Genomic DNA, 18,934 nt, shown 5'->3' on the forward strand with positions numbered 1-18,934 from the left:
TGAAGGGACACTGTCTTTTAATAGCATTTGGAGTGAAAAATTTACAGTGTAGTTATTAAAATCATTTTCTTCTGAACAGTAACACAAGTAAACCAAAGACATGCAATGCCTTTAATGAGATTTATAGATCCAGTATTCAATTTATGTATTTTCATTTTGTCAAATTTTAATACCTGGAATCACAAGCCTAAAGGATAAGTGACATCCAAAATAATTGATTTACCCTTTAAAATATACATATATATTTTTTATATATATATATAAACCCCCATAAAACATTATGCACATTAATAGGAAAAAAATTTTGATCCTCACCTACAGTGACGGGGGAAAAAAAAAAAATCCCCCACCTCTTTCTACATTAGCAGTTAGGGTCCAGAAAAAAAAAATTAATTAAAAGGGGGAAAAAAAAAAAATGTCAGTCAACACACTCCATCGATTTCTTATTTTTTTAAAGCCCTCAAGACTCTTATGTTTCCTCTGAAAAAGAAGAGAGAGAGAGAAAAAAGGTTTTGTTCGGAATGATATAACTATTACAATGTATAGCTATAGATCTACTGAGCATCAAAAAAAAACAAAAAAAAACAAAACAGTTCAACTTAATGATCAGGGGATTTAACTACTAATAAATTACAAGCTGCTAGAAAGGATGTTACTAGGCACAAAGTTTATGTACAAAAAGAAAACTAGAGAATGCACATTCAAGAAGGAAGGCAAATCATGTGTGGTGACTCCATGTTGGGCACTAGTGTCAAAACATCTTGCGGTTTTGCATCTAAACACGGACTTTATTATTTAGTTCAGTGAAGAGTGCTGAGAGAAGGTACTTCAGTGCAAATGTGTTGGAATAATCTGGTGTTGAGCGAGCCATTTCTGGATGCTGAAGAAGATCTGGCTCTTATCTCATGCCTAATTTCCACCTAATGATGAATTAAATCAGATCCCATGCTTTCCAGTATCATTTAATGAAAAAAGAGGGGAAATGACGCTGAAAACCCCCAAGCTCTAGAGCTCAGTCTTGTACATTTGCACCATCGTAGCACAGTGTTAATATGCCCAGTTTTCTTATCAAAACAAAGTCTCTGCGCACACGACAAAATAGGCACCACGCTAATCAGTAAACTTTGCGTGAATCTTGCCAAGATCCAAACTCCATGCATTTTTCACTTAAAGGCAGCAATAATCATTCCACAAAACACCCAACACTGTTATCATGGATCAAAACTCTTTTCCGATAAGCCTTTTTTTTTGTATCCCCACAAAAAGGCCAAAAAAAAATATCTTACAAAACTTCAACCCCTGCACGCACCATTCTTCATCAATAACTTTAATTTGAGTGAGGGAAGGGGAGGGATTTTAACTAGCAAAGGTTTTTCCTGTGTCGTCCTTGCCTCTGTATATCCTCTTCCCATGTGTGAAGGGCAGGTACCTATACTTAATCATATGCTATGGACAGAAAGAGAGGAAAAAAAAAAAAGAGAAAAATATCAGCAAACAACAACTTTGGACTACAGTTACTGAAAATCTAGCCTTACTTCAAATAGAGTGAGTGAATGTATCGTACTTGACACTGCATGTGTTTCTGAAATGCTTGAAAATGTGACAAACCTTGATCTGTCGCTTCATGGTGATGCAGAAGAGCATGATGAAGTACATCACAAGGATAGGCCAGAACACTGGTACGTTAAAGGCTTCAAAGAATGTGCAAATCATAGCAATGATGATGCCTTTTGTCGCAGAATGCCTGAATCAGTAAACAAGAAGACAATGTCAGGGTTCTCCACGGACTGAAAATATAGGGGGTGGGGGTCAATCGGATGACCTTGAAACAAATTTGCATAAATTTACATGTGTCATTTGCATAAAATACTCTGAAATAGTAATCATTTAGAATAGAGGAATCAATTGGACTGGTACAAAAAACACATCATACATCAAACATTACACACTTGTACATCATATTCAGACACATTGTTTGAAATGGAACTGGAAAAAATATTTTTTTATTTAGCAAACTACAAAAAACGAACAGAAAAGTTTTTGTATTAACTATATTCACACTGCTCCATAAAAGCTGACATTGTTTGAAATGGAAATGTAATTGCAGGCACCACTGGAAAAAATAATTTTTTTTAGAGAGTAAAGTACATTGAAAAGATGTTTTAACTATATTTACACTGCTCCATGGCTATATTTACACTGCTCCATCCATGTTCACCAGTTAACAGTCTAAGAAGATAAAAAAGAAAAATGACATTGTAATTTAAACTCATTCATACAGACTCAAGCAAAATGCATTGTAATAGTTACACAGCCTAACACGGGTGGGCAATTATTTTTTCCACGGGGCCACATGAGAAACAGAAAATTTTGTGGAGGGCCGGACCAAAAAGCTGAACTAAATTCTGCATAATAATTGTATTTCTTTATATAAAGCAATAAATAACATTGTTTTTACAAGCTGCTAAGACTGGTAAGAGTATGGAAAAAACAAGGTTGCCTTACAAAAAGTGTCATTTATTCAATCAAATTTCCCAAAACAATGGTTAACAAAATGTGAACGTTTGTACCATTTTTTTTTCAGTCACATTCACCCCAAAACACAATAAAGACATCACAATATTGTCTTTCTACTCCAAATATCAAGCAAGATACATCATATTATAATAATGATGCCCACATTTGTAGTCTAATCACCTCATTTGGTGTTTTTCAGTTTTTTATTTGTTCAGTGAGAGAAATCTAGTCTCTGTTGGTCTTTAACAAGTGCATCAGAGTCAGATTGAATGTCTGAGGTGGAGATGCGAAGTACAGCTGACAGATGATCATCAGTCGATTCGGTGTAGGTATCAGATCTACAGATCGGCTCGGGCGCCTGCTGGTGACGTCACACGATGTGATTGGCTGGACCGTTTGAAGGATGACGTACAAGTTTGTGGTTGGTCTGGACAAAATTACGGAAGTAGTTATCGCAGGATTAGGTTTTGTGGGATTTCCTGTCATGTTCATGTCACGCGCATTGCGTTTTTGTTGAACACAACTTCAAAATAAAAGCAATGCACATTTAGTCCGTGCATGAGGTAAAATTAGAAAATACATTTATTTTGTAATTTCTAATTAACCTTATGCGGGCCGGTCAGAATGAACCAAAGGGCCGGATGCGGCCCGCGGGCTGTAAAATGCCCAGGTCTGCTCTAACATGATCTCTAAAATATGGTTGCACAAAATGCTTTGATATTTGAAAGAAACTAACTCAAAATTACCTGCTTTCCTCTTTTCCTAAACATCCACTTCGAAGGTGATCTTCCTGTTCCTAATGCCTGCCCATAGTTTTGCAGCTTTGTGAAAATCAAACTCCTCTGGTGGAGGCCCCTGGATTGCAACGTGCAGCAAAGGATTCAGAGTCTTCTGTGATAGTCGGTTCCGCAGTGTCGTCTTCACACGCTTCATGGCACTAAAACCACGTTCACAGCCTCACGGTTTTATAGGCAATATCACGCTTGCCGCACCAACTTTGAACTTTTTGTTTTTATCCTTTATTTCTCTACCGACAATAACAATCAGTTATCTCGAACTTGGTGTCGATTCACACGTTATTATAAAGGCGTGTTATCTCCCGGCGAAAGAACAATGTGTCAAAAACGCCCAAGTGTGAAACGCTTTTCTTAGACTATAATCGTCAGACTGACTAAACTAATTGCTGGTAAAGGAGTTTCACACTCGGGTGTTGTCGCGTTGTCGGTACTCCAACAGAGAAAGGCTATCTGTCACAAAGAAAACAAAGGGATGCCTCTTCCTTTTGTAAAGGGGCGGCAGAAATTAAACAGGGGCGGGAATCACAGAAAGGGGGGCGGCCCGCACCTCTAAAACCCCTCGTGGAGAACCCTGAATGTTATTTTGGGATTTCTCCTCCCCCTCACCATCTGGTCACCTGCCAATTCAGTTCTCCCTGCTACTGGACAACAGCTCCCAACCGAGGAGGATGAAGGCTAACATTTCAATCCGCTCCTCATGCGGAGACGGACTCATTTCTGTGGTTTGAATGGGAGAGAGGATGTTAACCCTTCACCCATGGTCAACAGCGTGGCCAATTCTGCTCCCTTGGCTCCCAGACAGGAATGGCTGTGGTCACACAGCAGAATCATCTGAACATTTATTTAGCAACTTCTAAAGTCCTAGGCTCTGACAAAATGTTTTTAATAAGTCATGAATACATAATGAGAAAATAGTCTCAATATGTGGACAATTGTTAGAGGATACAGAAAGAAATAAAATAGCACAGTGGATTGTGCAAATATTCACACAAGTATTCCTGCTTGCAAATCCTTCAATGTCAAAACTTTTTAGGATTTCACCTTCAACTGAAAAATAGCCAAGTCTTTAAATAAGAGAGGAAAACGTCCACAACGTTTTAGAACATTTTCCTTTTTAAATTATGATTTTGGCACCTTTAATTTATCTTACAGAAGTGTGGTGCGTGTTGTCAGTTTAATTGATACTCATAATGCCAAATTTCTTGAGTAAACACTCGTACAAGCAATTTACAAATAAATCTGTTCATATCCATTTATCATAGCTCGATAAATAAAGCCAACCATCATTTATCCTGAGTGGGCGGCACAGTGGTTAGCACTGTTGCCTCACAGCAAATAGGTTTTGGGTTCAAACCTCATGACCAAGAGGGCATTTGCATGTTCATGCAATGTCTGCACGGGTTTCCCCCGCACAGTCCAAAAGACATGCAAATTGGGTAAAATACCCAGCCACTGGGGTTGTACGAGCCAGTGCATACTTGGTGCCGGTCCCAAGGCTGAATAGATTGGGGAGGGTTGCGTCAGGAAGGGCATCTGGTGTAAAACCGATACCAAATCAAATATGTGGAACAGATCCACGGTGGCAACCCCCAAAGGGAGTAGCTGGAAGATGATCATTTCTCCAGAGTTAGTTTCACAGCAGGTTGGTTTGTGCTGTGTGCATTTCTGATTTCAGTGGAGAGTTTAAAAACCAGCACAGTATCTCAGACTTCTGCTCCCTCACGCACAATGTGAAATCAGAAGCAACATTTCATACAAACGCACTTCTGTCTTGGTTGGACGATTTCAAATACTGGTTAAACGAAACAGGTTATTACTTTAAGGTTATTGCTAGACTATAGTGAAGAAATGTCCATAGATTGCCTTTGGTTAAATGTTTTTCTAGTCAGTTTTACACTCTGGTCATCATGCATGCTGTTCCCAGCTACTTCATGTGCTTTGGTTCTCCAAAAGTTTAAAAACACAAAAGAAATCATTTTCAACCTGATGACTTCACATGTGCCCTGTGAAGGCTGTTTGACATTGTGGACTTCTGAGGCTTTTCCCTTCATAGCTCTCTCAATGTTTATCATCAATTGCTGTTTTCCTTCGCTGAATCACCTGCCTAATATTGCATAGGTCCCCCCCCAAAAAAAAGCCTCTGATCCATTGAGGCATGGCTCCACTAGACCTCTGAATGTATGCTATGGTATCTGGCCCCAAGACATCAGCAGCAGATCTTTTCAGTCCTCCAAGTTGTGATGTGGGGCCTTGATGGATCAGACTTGTTTGTACAGCACATTCCACAGATGCTCAATTGGACTGAGATCTGGGGAATTTGGAGGCCAAGTCAACACCTTGAACTTGGTCATCCTCTTCAAACAATTCCTGAACAAGTTTTGCACTGTGGCAGGGTGTATAATCCTGCTGAAAGAGGCCACTGCCATTAAGTAATATGGTTGCTATGAAGGTGTACTTGGTCTGGAACAATGTTTCAGTAGGTGGTATGTGTTAAAGTAACATCCACACGAATGCCAGGACCCAAGGTGGCCTAGCAGAACATTACCCAGAGTATCACACTACCACCACCAGCTTGCCTTCTTCCTATAGTATAGCCTGGTGCAATCTCTTCCCCAGGTAAGCAATGCACATGCCCGACTGTCCATGACATAACAGAAAATGTGATTCATCGGACCAGGGCACCTTCTTTCATTGTTCCATGGTCCAGTTCTGACACTCATGTGCCCATTGTAGGTAAATTCAGTGGTGGCCAGGGGTCAGCATGGGCACACTGACCAGTCTACAACTACGCAGCCCCATAGGCAGCAAGCTGTGATGCACTTTGTTCCAACACCTTTCTATCATAGTCCAACTTTTTTTTTTTAAGCAATTTGTGACCAGATGGACTAGTCTTCACAAGGTTTGGTGGCCATGACATCACCAGTTGTCCTTTTGGCTACTTTTGGGTAGGTACTAACCAGTGCATACCAGGAACACCCCCCATTTCCAACACATCTTTGAGAACTCACTCACTGTTCACTTGCTGTCTAATATATCCCACCCCTTGACAGGAGTCACTGTAATGAGATAATTGACGTTTTTTTTCGCGGTCCGGTTTCCATCAAATCGTGTGCTCTGATTGGCTCGCGAGTGGTCCGGAATCCTACGACACAGACCCTGGTTACAGACCTTTGGCGACTCGCTCGTTCACAACAACAAACATAGTAGCAATTTTTGTCAACATTTATTTTTGCATTTCTCAGTATAATAGCATTAATTTTACAGCATGGATAATGATAACGACAGCGTTCACAGCGAAAGCGAGTTTTACTACCCTGATGAAGACGAAATAAAGGAAAACATTTCAGGAGAAAGCCGAAAACGAGCTTGTAGCAGGTTTGTTCTAAATATGGTTTCCCTTTCGGGCGCTCTCATTAAATTTACCAGCTTAAGGTCGGTCCATATTGTGAAATACTGTGACCTCGCCCAGAGACCTCAGTCACGGTATTTCACAATACGGACTTCCCAGCTGGTAAATAATATATATTTATTCATTTCACCCGTGAGTGTTATGGCTGATCTGTGCACGTGTTGTTTTTTTTTGGTTTTGGTTTTTTGAAATACGTGTGTTTGGGGGGGGGGGGGGGGGGGGGTACACGTCAAAAATTTGGACATGCCTTCTAATTCAATGGGTTTCCTTTATTTTTCTTAAAAGACATTTCATATCTTCAACGAACGATGAGCTGCCATTACATTTGACTCAAATTACTACAGTTGGCAAATAGGGCCATTTACTGTATTTTTATTATTTACTGGTCTCAAACATTAAGAAGGCAGGAAATTCCACTACTTTTGACAAGGCACATACACACCAAGCAATTAGAATATCGTGAAAAGTTAATTTTTTCATTATTTAATTTAAAAAGGTAAACTTTCATATATTCTATATTCATTACATGTAAAGTGAAATATTCCAAACCTTTTATGGGTTAAATTTTGATTATGGCTTATAGCTCATGAAAATCAGAAATCCAGTATGTTAAATTACTAGAATATTTCCTAAGCTCAATCAAAAAAGGATCGACAATTCAGAAATGTCCAACTTCTGAAAAGTACTCATTCCCCTTGGTGTTTGTCCTGTTTTGTTGCATTACAAGCTGGAATTAAAATGGACCTTTTGGAGGTGAGCATCAGTTGATTTACACAACATGTACAGTGGTGCTTAAAAGTTTGTGAACCCTTTAGAATTTATGTTTCTGCATAAATATGACCTAAAACATCAGATTTTCACACAAGTCCTAAAAGTAGATAAAGAAAACCCAGTTAAACAAATAAGACAAAAATATTATACTTGGTCATTTATTTATTGAGGAAAATGATCCAATATTACATATCTGTGAGTGGAAAAAGTATGTGAACCTCTAGAACTAGCAGTTAATTTGAAGGTGAAATTAGAGTCAGGTGATTGTCATCCCATTGATTGAAATCAGATGTGAGTGGGCACCCTGTTTTATTTAAAGAACAGGGATCTATCAAAGTCTGATCTTCTCAACACATGTTTGTGGAAGTGTATCATGGCATGAACAAAGGAGATTTCTGAGGACCTCAGAAAAAGCGTTGTTGATGCTCATCAGGCTGGAAAAGGTTACAAAACCATCTCTAAAGAGTTTGGACTCCACCAATCCACAGTCAGACAGACTGTGTACAAATAGAGGAAATTCAAGACCATTGTTACCCTCCCCAGGAGTGGTTGACCAACAAAGATCACTCCAAGAGCAAGGTGTGTAATAGTCGGTGAGGTCACAAAGGACCCCAGGGTAACTTCTAAGCAACTGAAGGCCTCTCTCACATTGGATAATGTTAATGTTCATGAGTCCACCATCAAGAGAACACTAAACAACAATGGTGTGCATGGCAGGGTTGCAAGGAGAAAGCCACTGCTCTCCAAAAAAAAACATTGTTGCTCGTCTGCAGTTTGCTAAAGATCACATGGACAAGTCAGAAGGCTATTGGAAAAATGTTTTGTGGGCGGATGAGACCAAAATAGAACTTTTTGGTTTAAATGAGAAGCGTTATGTTTGGAGAAAGGAAAACACTGCATTCCAGCATAAGAACCTTATCCCATCTGTGAAACATGGTGGTGGTAGTATCATGATTTGGGCCTGTTTTGCTGCATCTGGGCCAGGATGGCTTGCCATCATTGATGGAACAATGAATTCTGAATTATACCAGCGAATTCTAAAGGAAAATGTCAGGACATCTGTCCATGAACTGAATCTCAAGAGAAGGTGGGTCATGCAGCAAGACAACGACCCTAAGCACACAAGTTGTTCTACCAAAGAATGGTTAAAGAAGAATAAAGTTAATGTTTTGGAATGGCCAAGTCAAAGTCCTGACCTTAATCCAATTGAAATGTTGTGGAAGGACCTGAAGCGAGCAATTCATGTGAGGAAACCCACCAACATCCCAGAGTTCTGTACAGAGAAATGGGCTAAAATTCCTCCAAGCCGGTGTGCAGGACTGATCAACAGTTACTGGAAACGTTTATTTGCAGTTATTGCTACACAAAGGGGTCACACCAGATACTGAAAGCAAAGGTTCACATACTTTTGCCACTCACATATGTAATATTGGATCATTTTCCTCAATAAATAAATGACCAAGTATAATATTTTTTCTCATTTTTTTAACTGGGTTCTCTTTATCTACTTTTAGGACTTGTGTGAAAATCTGATGTTTTAGGTCAGATTTATGCAGAAATATAGAAAATTCGAAAGGGATCACAAACTTTCAAGCACCACTGTACTTCAAAAGGTGAAAAGTGGCTTTTTTTTTTTTAATTGTGACAATTAAGATGGAATGTGAAGACTAGACCATACAGTCCAATCCCAGAGAAGCGCTACTGTAGCACAAACTGCTGAAAAAGTTAAATGCTGACAACTTTGTTTTAGCCAGAGATACATAATTTCTCAATTAAAAAGGCTTGAAATATTTCAATTTATATGTGTAATGAACATAGAATTTATTAAAAGTTCATGCTTTTGAATTAAAGTATGAAAAAAAAAAAAAAACCTTTCATGATATAATTATTTGAGATGCACTACTATGCATGTTTTGACCAGGCTCTCAAAGCACTTCATGAGTTCTAGGATGAGGCCACTGGTTTGCAGTCATTTCGGAAGGTGACAGGAATTTTCCCTAGGACAGGAAAACTGTGGTGGTCAAATATGATGCTACAGAGGCCATAGCAAGGTGAATATATCAGCCGCAAATGTTACAGTTCTGAAGTGCATGCCTCGAGACCCCACCCAGGGATCTCCATTATCTGGGCTTGCATGTATTTATCCTGGACAATGTGCCGTACACTTGTGTTGCAGACAGCTTCTTCGAGTTTCCTCTCCAGGTGTAACTTCCAGCTTTCGAGATATTATTCAGGACATGCATAAAAGCTAAATCAACTCATCCTGTCGGGATGTACTGCCGTACACAACCCCAGTGTTTTGGCTTCTGTAATTAATATGTACATAGACTTGCCACATCTTTATCATCAGTGGTGAAATGCATCTAATGACAACAGAAAGATGTAGCAAAGTCTTGTTGGGCCCTTGAGTAACACCTTGACCCTCAATTTCTCAGCTGTATTCTGACTCAACTGCAAGGTCACTTCAGATAAATGTAGCAGTGAATGGAATAAAAGTTGCTTTAGATGTGACTATTCACACTCAATCCCCCCCCAATCCTCTTGTATTAATACTAAAACAGCACCAAGTAATATCAGAATGATTTACCGTGCTGTGTTTTGGTCAGAAGGTGTTTAATATTCCATAACAGCAGCTCTGAGAATAATGCTGGAATTCAAATCAGAGATTTATATTCACGTGCTCACTCTAACACACAATACAAAACACACCTCTCGACTAACAGCGAATTCAGAGCTTACTTCATTTACTGAAGGAGTCCCCATAGTCAGTGTTAAGTTTTTCACAACGGCAGTCTTCATGACTGAGGCATTTAATCCGCTGACAACGAGATCACTCTTGGTCGTTGTGTTCCAGTACTGTCATTTTTGCATTGCCATACATCTCTCAGTTTTGCTTCAAGTCTGTAAATACCGAAGTAAAAAGTAATGTTTCTTTGCCGCAGCAAATTACTTGTGATTGTCAGGTGTGCACCTTTTGGTCATAACACCCATATATGTGTGATGTGTTGTGATGTTGGGCAATGAGGCCTGGCATACAATCAGTGTTCCAATTCTGCCCAGAAGAAGTGTTCAGTGGGGTTGAGGTCAGGATTCTGTGCAGGATATTCCACAGGGTCTTTCATACCAGCCTTGGCAAACCACATGTTCATGGATCTTGCTTTGTGCACAGGGGCACTGGCATGTGAGAACAGGTTTGGGTTTTGGGTGGCACGGCAGTGTTGCCTCACACCAAGAAGGCTCTGGGTTCAAGCCCAGTGGCTGACGGGGGCCTCCCTGTGTGGAGTTTTGCATGTCCTCAAATATATGCGGTTAGGTCAACATGGGGCGGCCTTGGGCTGAAGTGCCTTTGAGCAAGGCACCTAGCCCCCAACTGCTCCCCGGGCACTGTAGCATGGCTGCCTACTGCCCTGGGGCATGCATGTGTGCGTTCACTGCTTCAGATGGGTTAAATGCAGAGGAGGAATTTCACTGTGCTTAAAGGAGATACGCTGAATCATGGCCTCACTTTCGTTTATAAATGCCTTGAGACCTCAAGAATGGGACAGGAAGAGTTTTAAGCATTAACAATAAATCTAATTTTTACGATTAAAGCGATTCATAGCAGTCTGAGTGAATAACCTTGACATCTGTAACGTCACAGCAGGAAGTCTATCGGTCTCATCGCCATTTCCGCTATACTAAAACACAGAGCTGACTGCAACTCCGATCCTCCATTTTGAGCTAGTTTATTGCCATGCCACATAGAGGTGTTGCTGACGGGTGCAACAACATGACAGAAGGTGGATTTATGTTGCATTCATCACCCAAGAATGTTCAAACTGCAAAGATCTGGACGCATTTTGCGAGTTGTTCACGGGCACATTGGGCGCCTATGAAGTGGTCTCTCCTCTGCACATTTTACTGAAGACTTGTACGGGACCTCTGAGCTGTTGAGGAGCATTGGCTAGAAGCCCGTATTGAAACAGGGTGCAGTACCAACAATTAAATAAAACTACAAGAAAAGGAAAGTAAAGTTCAGTTGCACCAGTTCTCCCGGAGTGTGAGCTGAGGGTTGTCGCTAAAACCCGGGATGGAACGGGACATGACATATAGCTCGGGCAGTGACCTCCCCGCGGTTGTTGCTAAAACTGGTGACATCCCGTCCCGGGTTTTAGTAATTGCCTGAGCCGAGCAGTAATGGTGGAGTACTCAGTATGGAGAAAACGGAGAATGAGTGGACCAGCCGTTTGATTTCTCCACTGGATATTGCTGCCATCTCGCTCTTACATGGAAGTGAATGAACGGAAAACTGAACGAACAACTGAAAGTCAGATTGTTTCAAAACAATCGGCCACAAAACCGGCCTTCAAGAAGCGAGCGCACAGACGGGTAAGCTCAGACTCTCATTTGGATACAAAACACGTTGTTTACCTGCATTTAGATTAATACATGTAACTTGTATTGTGTGTTTAAGTTACCGGTATAAGATGATTTAATTTGCTTCAGAATGTGATCGTCTCAGTTCATCTGATTATTTAATTAGCCTTTTAAGTTTTATCAGTGAAAATGCATGCATGTACGCTGCATAAGTTATAACACCTATCCTGTATTAATGAGAGTCAACCCACAATCAACAAAGTCAAATCAGTCTTAGTTGAGCAAGTCGGTAACGGTATTTCTTACTTTCACCATAAATTTTTATTTATACGACTTTGGTCTATAGCTGTAAAAGGCCTCGGCCTTAAAGGAACAGTCCACCGTACTTCCATAATGAAATATGCTCTTATCTGAATTGAGACGAGCTGCTCCGTACTCGTCCGAGCTTTGCGCGACCTCCCAGTCAGTCAGACGCGCTGTCACTCCTGTTAGCAATGTAGCTAGGCTCAGTATGGCCAATGGTATTTTTTGGGGCTGTAGTTAGATGCGACCAAACTCTTCCGCGTTTTTCCTGTTTACATAGGTTTATATGACCAGTGATATGAAACAAGTTCAGTTAGAAAATCGCTACGTTTCAATTTGTGTAACTGAACTTGTTTCATATCACTGGTCATATAAACCTATGTAAACAGGAAAAACGCGGAAGAGTTTGGTCGCATCTAACTACAGCCCCAAAAAATACCATTGGCCATGCTGAGCCTAGCTACATTGCTAACAGGAGTGACAGCGCGTCTGACTGACTGGGAAGTCGCGCAAAGCTCGGACAGGTACGGAGCAGCTCGTCTCAATTCAGATAAGAGCATATTTCATTATGGAAGTACGGTGGACTGTTCCTTTAAAACCGGTTCCTGCTGTGACATCACACACTCAGGGCTGGCTGGCTCAGCGGGGCAGCTCGAATGCCAACTTTGCAGTTAATTTTAACTCTCAAAAATCAATTTTTTATTCCCATTTCTGCAGCATACAAGAGTCAAGGATGGAGATCCTATCCACTCAAATTTATTTCAAAAAAGGTTCTGCATATCTCCTTTAAGGAAAATGAGGCGTGCTTGTATTGGAATTCCAGCACAAACATTGCGATGAAATAGCTACCATACATAGAAATGACGACTTAAGAAAAAATTGAAGTGCTCAATTTTTTTTTCCAGCAAGAGACATATTTTTCTAAATCAGCCTTCAAATGATGAAAAGGGTTGAGAGAGAACAGAGCTGCCCATAAGATGCATTCAAGCTTCCAAAGTAGTACTGCACTCTTAAAGCTGCTCTTGGTTACTTTTGTAAGATTTCCATTATATGGCTAAAGTATATTATTTCAGTTTCCATAATGTATCCCTTTTCCCTGTTGGCACGAATGCAAAATCAAAATATGCATCACTGAAAGGTATATGTAACGGAAGGTATTAATCAGTTAACAGCATTATATAAATAAGTATTTGCATAAAAAAAAGATTTTACTTAAACAGGCTGTAAATACAAAAGAGATAGAATTAGCAGTCAAGTCCTGACCCCCCCCAAAAAGCACCACATAGTAGAGGAATTAATCACCATCATCAAAAAGGATTTAAACCAGAGTCATGATATGCTACTGCAGCTTTGCTTATTTATTTGGCATTCGACTAAGCATTAAAAGGATGTACACCAAATCGGACATTTTTTAGGTACACCTGTCTGGTATGTTATAAACCAACAATTCAACGCAAGTCCTTGAAGTTTACTCAGATCCACCGCCTCGGAAATGACTTGCTCATCCTGACGGTCTTGTTCTTGTGCTTATTAATGAATTTAGCGCAAATCACAAAGTGATGGCAAAACTTCACACTCATCTTAAACTTGAAGGCTGAAATATTGAAAGATATCCAACATATGCAAGAGTTCAAAAGGTATTTCAGAACTCAATACAACATTTATAAATCAAACTCATTTATTACTATATAATAAGCAGTTGTACTCCTATTGTCCAGTGCAAATAAACGTACTGCAGTAACACTACTGCAGTTTTAAATGCATCACATGCACTAGTGTAATCTATCAACGTTACCAGAGCTCACTTTTAGACCTGGGTTCAAATTTTACTTCAAGAGAAAGTGCAGGTCTTCCCTCAGGTTCTGTTCAAAACTTAATTATGGGGCATCATTTTAATTATAAGCAAGAGTCATGGTTACTTGGGGAGGCAGCAATACGATACTCATCTCATCTCATTATCTCAAGCCGCTTTATCCTTCTACAGGGTCGCAGGCGAGCTGGAGCCTATCCCAGCTGACTACGGGTGAAAGGCGGGGTACACCCTGGACAAGTCGCCAGGTCATCACAGGGCTGATACATAGACACAGACAACCATTCACACTCACATTTCACACCTACGGTCAATTTAGAGTCACCAGTTAACCTAACCTGCATGTCTTTGGACTGTGGAGGAAACCGGAGCACCCAGAGGAAACCCACGCGGACACGGGGAGAACATGCAAACTCCACACAGAAAGGCCCTCGCCGGCCACGGGGCTCGAACCCGGACCTTCTTGCTGTGAGGCGACAGCGCTAACCACTACACCACCATGCCGCCCCAATACGATACTGGTATTGGATAATGACCTGATAACATTCTCATTTACTCAAATGTGCTCCAATACCATGTCATACTGCACAACAGGCTACAGTGTCACGCTAATGAACAGATGGCACAAAACGAAAGTGATGTGGACATGCATCAGTGCTCTGTGAAAACGTCAAGAGGAGCTACTACAGCAACTTCCTACAAAACAAGTATCCTGATAAAACATCTCATGGCATTTAAACAATATTCTTCATAGTCAGTGTGCAGAGCGTCATCAGTGAGCATGGTCATTAAAAATGCGGGGGGGGGGGGGGGGGGGGGGGGGGTTGCAGAGAAACTACACTTTACATACGTATAAATAAAAAGTGTTCTTAGGTTAGGCCACTTAGTTTCAGTGAAAGGAAATCTTAATTCTCCAGCATACAAAAGACATTCAAGACAATTGTGCATTTCCAAAATTTGTGGAAACCGGTTAGGGAAGAACCATATATAGACGTGACCGTCAGTTCAACATGCATTTGGCCATTAAGTGTATCCGTCGTGATCTTTTGTTATATGAGCTTTCTGTGAAAATGCTTAGCTGTTTTCATAAATAGCGGTCCAATAACTAACCCCAATTCAAAGCAACAGTTGGGGGGGAATTTCACGGTTACATTCAACAAAAATCATATAATAGGCTTTGACCACAGGATTTACTTATTTAACTGCACAAAAGCTTTGAAAACATGCTCAGAAGCAGTCTATCCCTGCTTAACCCAATATGTACAGAAAGATGCCAATTTAAATGGCACTACAATCCACCAGAACAGCTTCAATGCACCTTGGCACAGATTCTACAAGATTCGGTACACAAGACTGTACTGGAGTCATGAACATCATTCTGGCAGAATCTATTCCTTAATTTGTGCTTTGATGAAGGTGGTGGAGAGTGCTGTCTAACAGGCCAACAGGGCACCTCAACGTTCAAAGGCTGTGGGTTACTGATCAGAAGGCTGGGGGTTCAAGCCCCAGCACTGTCAAGCTGTCACTGTTGTGCCCTTGAGCAAAGTTCTTAACCCTCCCTGCTCCAGGAGCACTGTATCATAGCTGACCCCGTGCTCTGACCCCAGGTTCCTAATAGGGATGGCGAAAACTAAAAAAAATCTTGACCGACCACCGAGCCTCATTAGCCAGTTAAAGTCGGTTAACCTATGAGTTTAAACAGGGATGCAAACGGCGCGCCTTTTTCACGGCTCGTGCAGATTCGTTTTTTTTGGGGGGGGCGCGTTGGAGTGTCTGAATAATTTCATCAAAGTAAATTCTGTATTAAAATTACTACATAAGCAAATGCCGTTACAGTCCATGAAAAAGTCGGCATCTGCGCCTTTAGTTTGTGTGGAGAGATACGATCTGCAATAACATGCATTGTTGGCTACAGACCGAAACATTTTCAGAATGCACTGGCCAAGGCAGGACTAAACTCGATGTGCCTTCTAATAATAATTTAAAAAAAACCAAACAGAATAGTAATTTGTAAGCTAAAAAGCCTGTATCTACACTTTTTTTTTTTTCTTTCGCCGAGTGGCAGCTGTCTTCACCTGGGGCGGGACATGACTGAATGGGTGTTTCTGATTTGTCAGCTGTCTTTAACTGGGGCGGGACATGACTGAATGGGTGTTTCTGATTTGTCAGCTGTCGTCCTTACACTGCATGGCATGGCCCAAGCGTTTACAACACAGAATTCCAGGTTCTCCGCTCCAAAATCAGCAGCTTCAAAACGATTGATTTTTTTTTTTTTTCACCGACAACCAAAAAAAAAATTAACCGGTTGACGTTGATTTGGTCAACCACCGGTCAAACGGTCATCGGTTAACATCCCTAGTTCCTAACAAGCTGGGATAAGCAAAGAAAAGGAGTTTCACTGTACTGAGACAAATAAAGCCTTTTTCATCATAAAGGTGATTAGTGAGAAGAGCTTTTGCAGTAAAGGTGCAATTATACTTCACTTTTCCTCCGTGTACATGCGTGCACATAGCTGATACGTGAGCAGCATTGTTCACATACATGCTTGCATATCTCATGTAAACCTGGAAGATTAACAGAGGGGTCCATGAGAAAGGATGTCGGTACATCTCAGGCAATCTGATTTTCAAGTTGAGCTGTAATGTGTTTCAATTTCATGTACAGGGATATTAAACAAATTCCCACACTCCCATCTCTCTTCAACTCTTTGCCATGGGTGCGATTGCTGTCATGATCGACATCAAACCAAAAACCCTCATAGTAAATTCAAACATGTTTACTAACCAAGAAAATCCAAATTAGGCATTTGGTAGGTTTAAGACGTTTTGAAAATTCAAACACCAACTGTAATACCAAAACACAAAACTGTTAGCTACCGTATAACCTTATACTCTAAGGCTCTAGAATAGTAAATAAGCATGTAATTTGAAACGTGAAACGGTTTAGTCAGTTGCAGACAGGGTCACATGATGCTATGCTGCAGCCATGACTGACACTGGTATTGCACCACAGATATGTCGCATTAATTTGAGTAAGTGCACAAGCAAATTGCCATATGACCGCATAAACACAGCGGTCATCATAGGAGCATTTGTACACAGTGTGTGTGTGTGTGTCAAGCAACGTCTTTAGAAATCAAGTAATCAACAGATAAGCAATATTTGGGGCTGATAGTCACTTTCTACAAATTTGATGCAGTTTAGCTTGAAAATGTGCAAGAATTTAATTACTCCTCACAGGTAATGAATGCAATATATTAGAACATTGTTTTAAAAACAAAGTACTTTTTTTTTTTTGGGGGGGGGGGGGGGGGGGCTATTTGAAAAGGTACACTGATGACAGTAGTCATCTCAAGCTGCATGTGCAAGAGTGCACTGTGCTTTTAGCCAACTGTGCTGTTCATCCTCAATGTGTTCTTTCTTTCCTCTCACTGTGGAAGTGAATGCAGACAACATGAAGAAGTCCACATTTCTATCAATCCAACAGCTCTGCAAGGCAGGACAGAGACAGACTACAGAAGTGTTCATTGTACTTGATGGATCATCCACATTTCAGGCATTCCAATCACACTGTGGATGGGACACTAAGCCATACGACAGAACCTTTTTTTTTTTAATCATGGTTTCGTCATATGCGTGTATCATCATCTCTTGGCTGCTCCCGATTAGGGGTCGCCACAGCGGATCTTTTGTCTCCATTGCTCCCTGTCTTCCGCATCCTTCTCTACCACACCTGCCACTTTCATGTCCTCTCTCACCACATCCGTGTATCTGCTCTTTAGCCTTCCTCGTTTTCATTTGCCTGGCAGCTCCATCCTCAACATTCTCCTTCCCACATGCTCTGCATCTCTTCTCAGGATGTGCCCATACCATCTCAGTCTCATCTCTCTTAGCTTCATTCCCAAGCTCTCCACATGTGCTGTCCCTCTGATGTGCTCATTCCTTATCCTGTCTAACCTCCCATCGCAAACCTTAACATCCTCAACTCCGCCACCTCCGACTTTGCCTCCTGTCTCTTCGTTAAGGGTACGATCTCCAATCCATACATCACAGCTGCTCTCACTACTGTCTTATACAGGGCTGTGCTGAAAAAAAATCGATTTTCCGATTCTGAATCAATTTGCATATTATTTCCTGAAGATCGATTCGTACATCCAAAGATCGATTTTTTAAGTTACATTTCTCCCAGTGAACTTTAACCCCACTCGTCGCGTCATTGAATTTGCGCAGGCGGTCTGGATGCAAACAGCGCGCCTTTTGGCGGATGCCGTCTTTTTCACGGCTGAATAGTGCAGATCCGATTTTTGGGGGGGGGGGGGGGGGGGGGGGGGGTTTGGAGTGTCAGAAGAAAACAGTAAATCAGAAAGCTGCGCACGTTTGCGTAGCTTTCGCATAAACATGCACAGCTTTCTGATTTACTGTTTTCTTCTCATACTTATACTTCCTACGTTTCATGGACTGTAACGGCATTTGCTTATTTAGTAATTTTAATACAGAATTTACTTTGATGAAATTATAATCAGACGCTCCAACGCCCTCCCCTAAAAAAAAAAAAAAAAAAAAAAAATCGGATCTGCACGATTCAGCCGTGAAAAAGGCGGCATCCGCTAAAAGGTGCGCCGTTTGCATCATTACTGCAAAAAAAAAAAAAAAAGCTGCCTTACTCCTGGGCATGTAAATGAACTCCTTTTTCTGCAGAAGAATCTTTTTGTACCCAAGTGATGGCAGTTGATGGACAGTTTACCCAGTCTGTCTCAGGTCAAGTTTAAGGTCCAGTCAGAATTTGTGTGTGCACTTTAACAGGAAACAGCGTTTTTATTTACAGTCTGAAGTTGAAATTTAAGGTTTATTATTTATTTAAGTTTAAAATTTAAGGTAAATTTAAAGTTTAAATGTCCTGTTTACATGTTCACACTTTAAAGGCAATTGAATGTTTTATACTTTTTGTATTTTGAAGATTTTACACAAAACT

The 18,934-nt window shown here is 40.7% G+C and overlaps 1 protein-coding gene across 3 annotated transcripts in view; it reads right to left on the reverse strand.

The window, feature by feature from the left end:
• The window catches only part of rer1 (retention in endoplasmic reticulum sorting receptor 1), a 49,840-nt gene continuing 30,906 nt past the window's right edge, over nucleotides 1-18,934 (reverse strand). For 2 of the 3 annotated variants that reach the window (XM_060931468.1, XM_060931470.1), the window contains exons 6-7: nucleotides 1,609-1,744; nucleotides 496-1,446 (exon numbers count right to left, since the gene is read on the reverse strand). In XM_060931468.1, coding sequence (XP_060787451.1) covers nucleotides 1,357-1,446; nucleotides 1,609-1,744 — 226 coding nt within the window. In that variant the 3' untranslated portion in view covers nucleotides 496-1,356. The other variant, XM_060931471.1, reaches the window with a different exon arrangement.

The sequence above is a fragment of the Neoarius graeffei genome, chromosome 10, assembly GCF_027579695.1.
Source record: "Neoarius graeffei isolate fNeoGra1 chromosome 10, fNeoGra1.pri, whole genome shotgun sequence".
Taxonomy (NCBI): domain Eukaryota; kingdom Metazoa; phylum Chordata; class Actinopteri; order Siluriformes; family Ariidae; genus Neoarius; species Neoarius graeffei.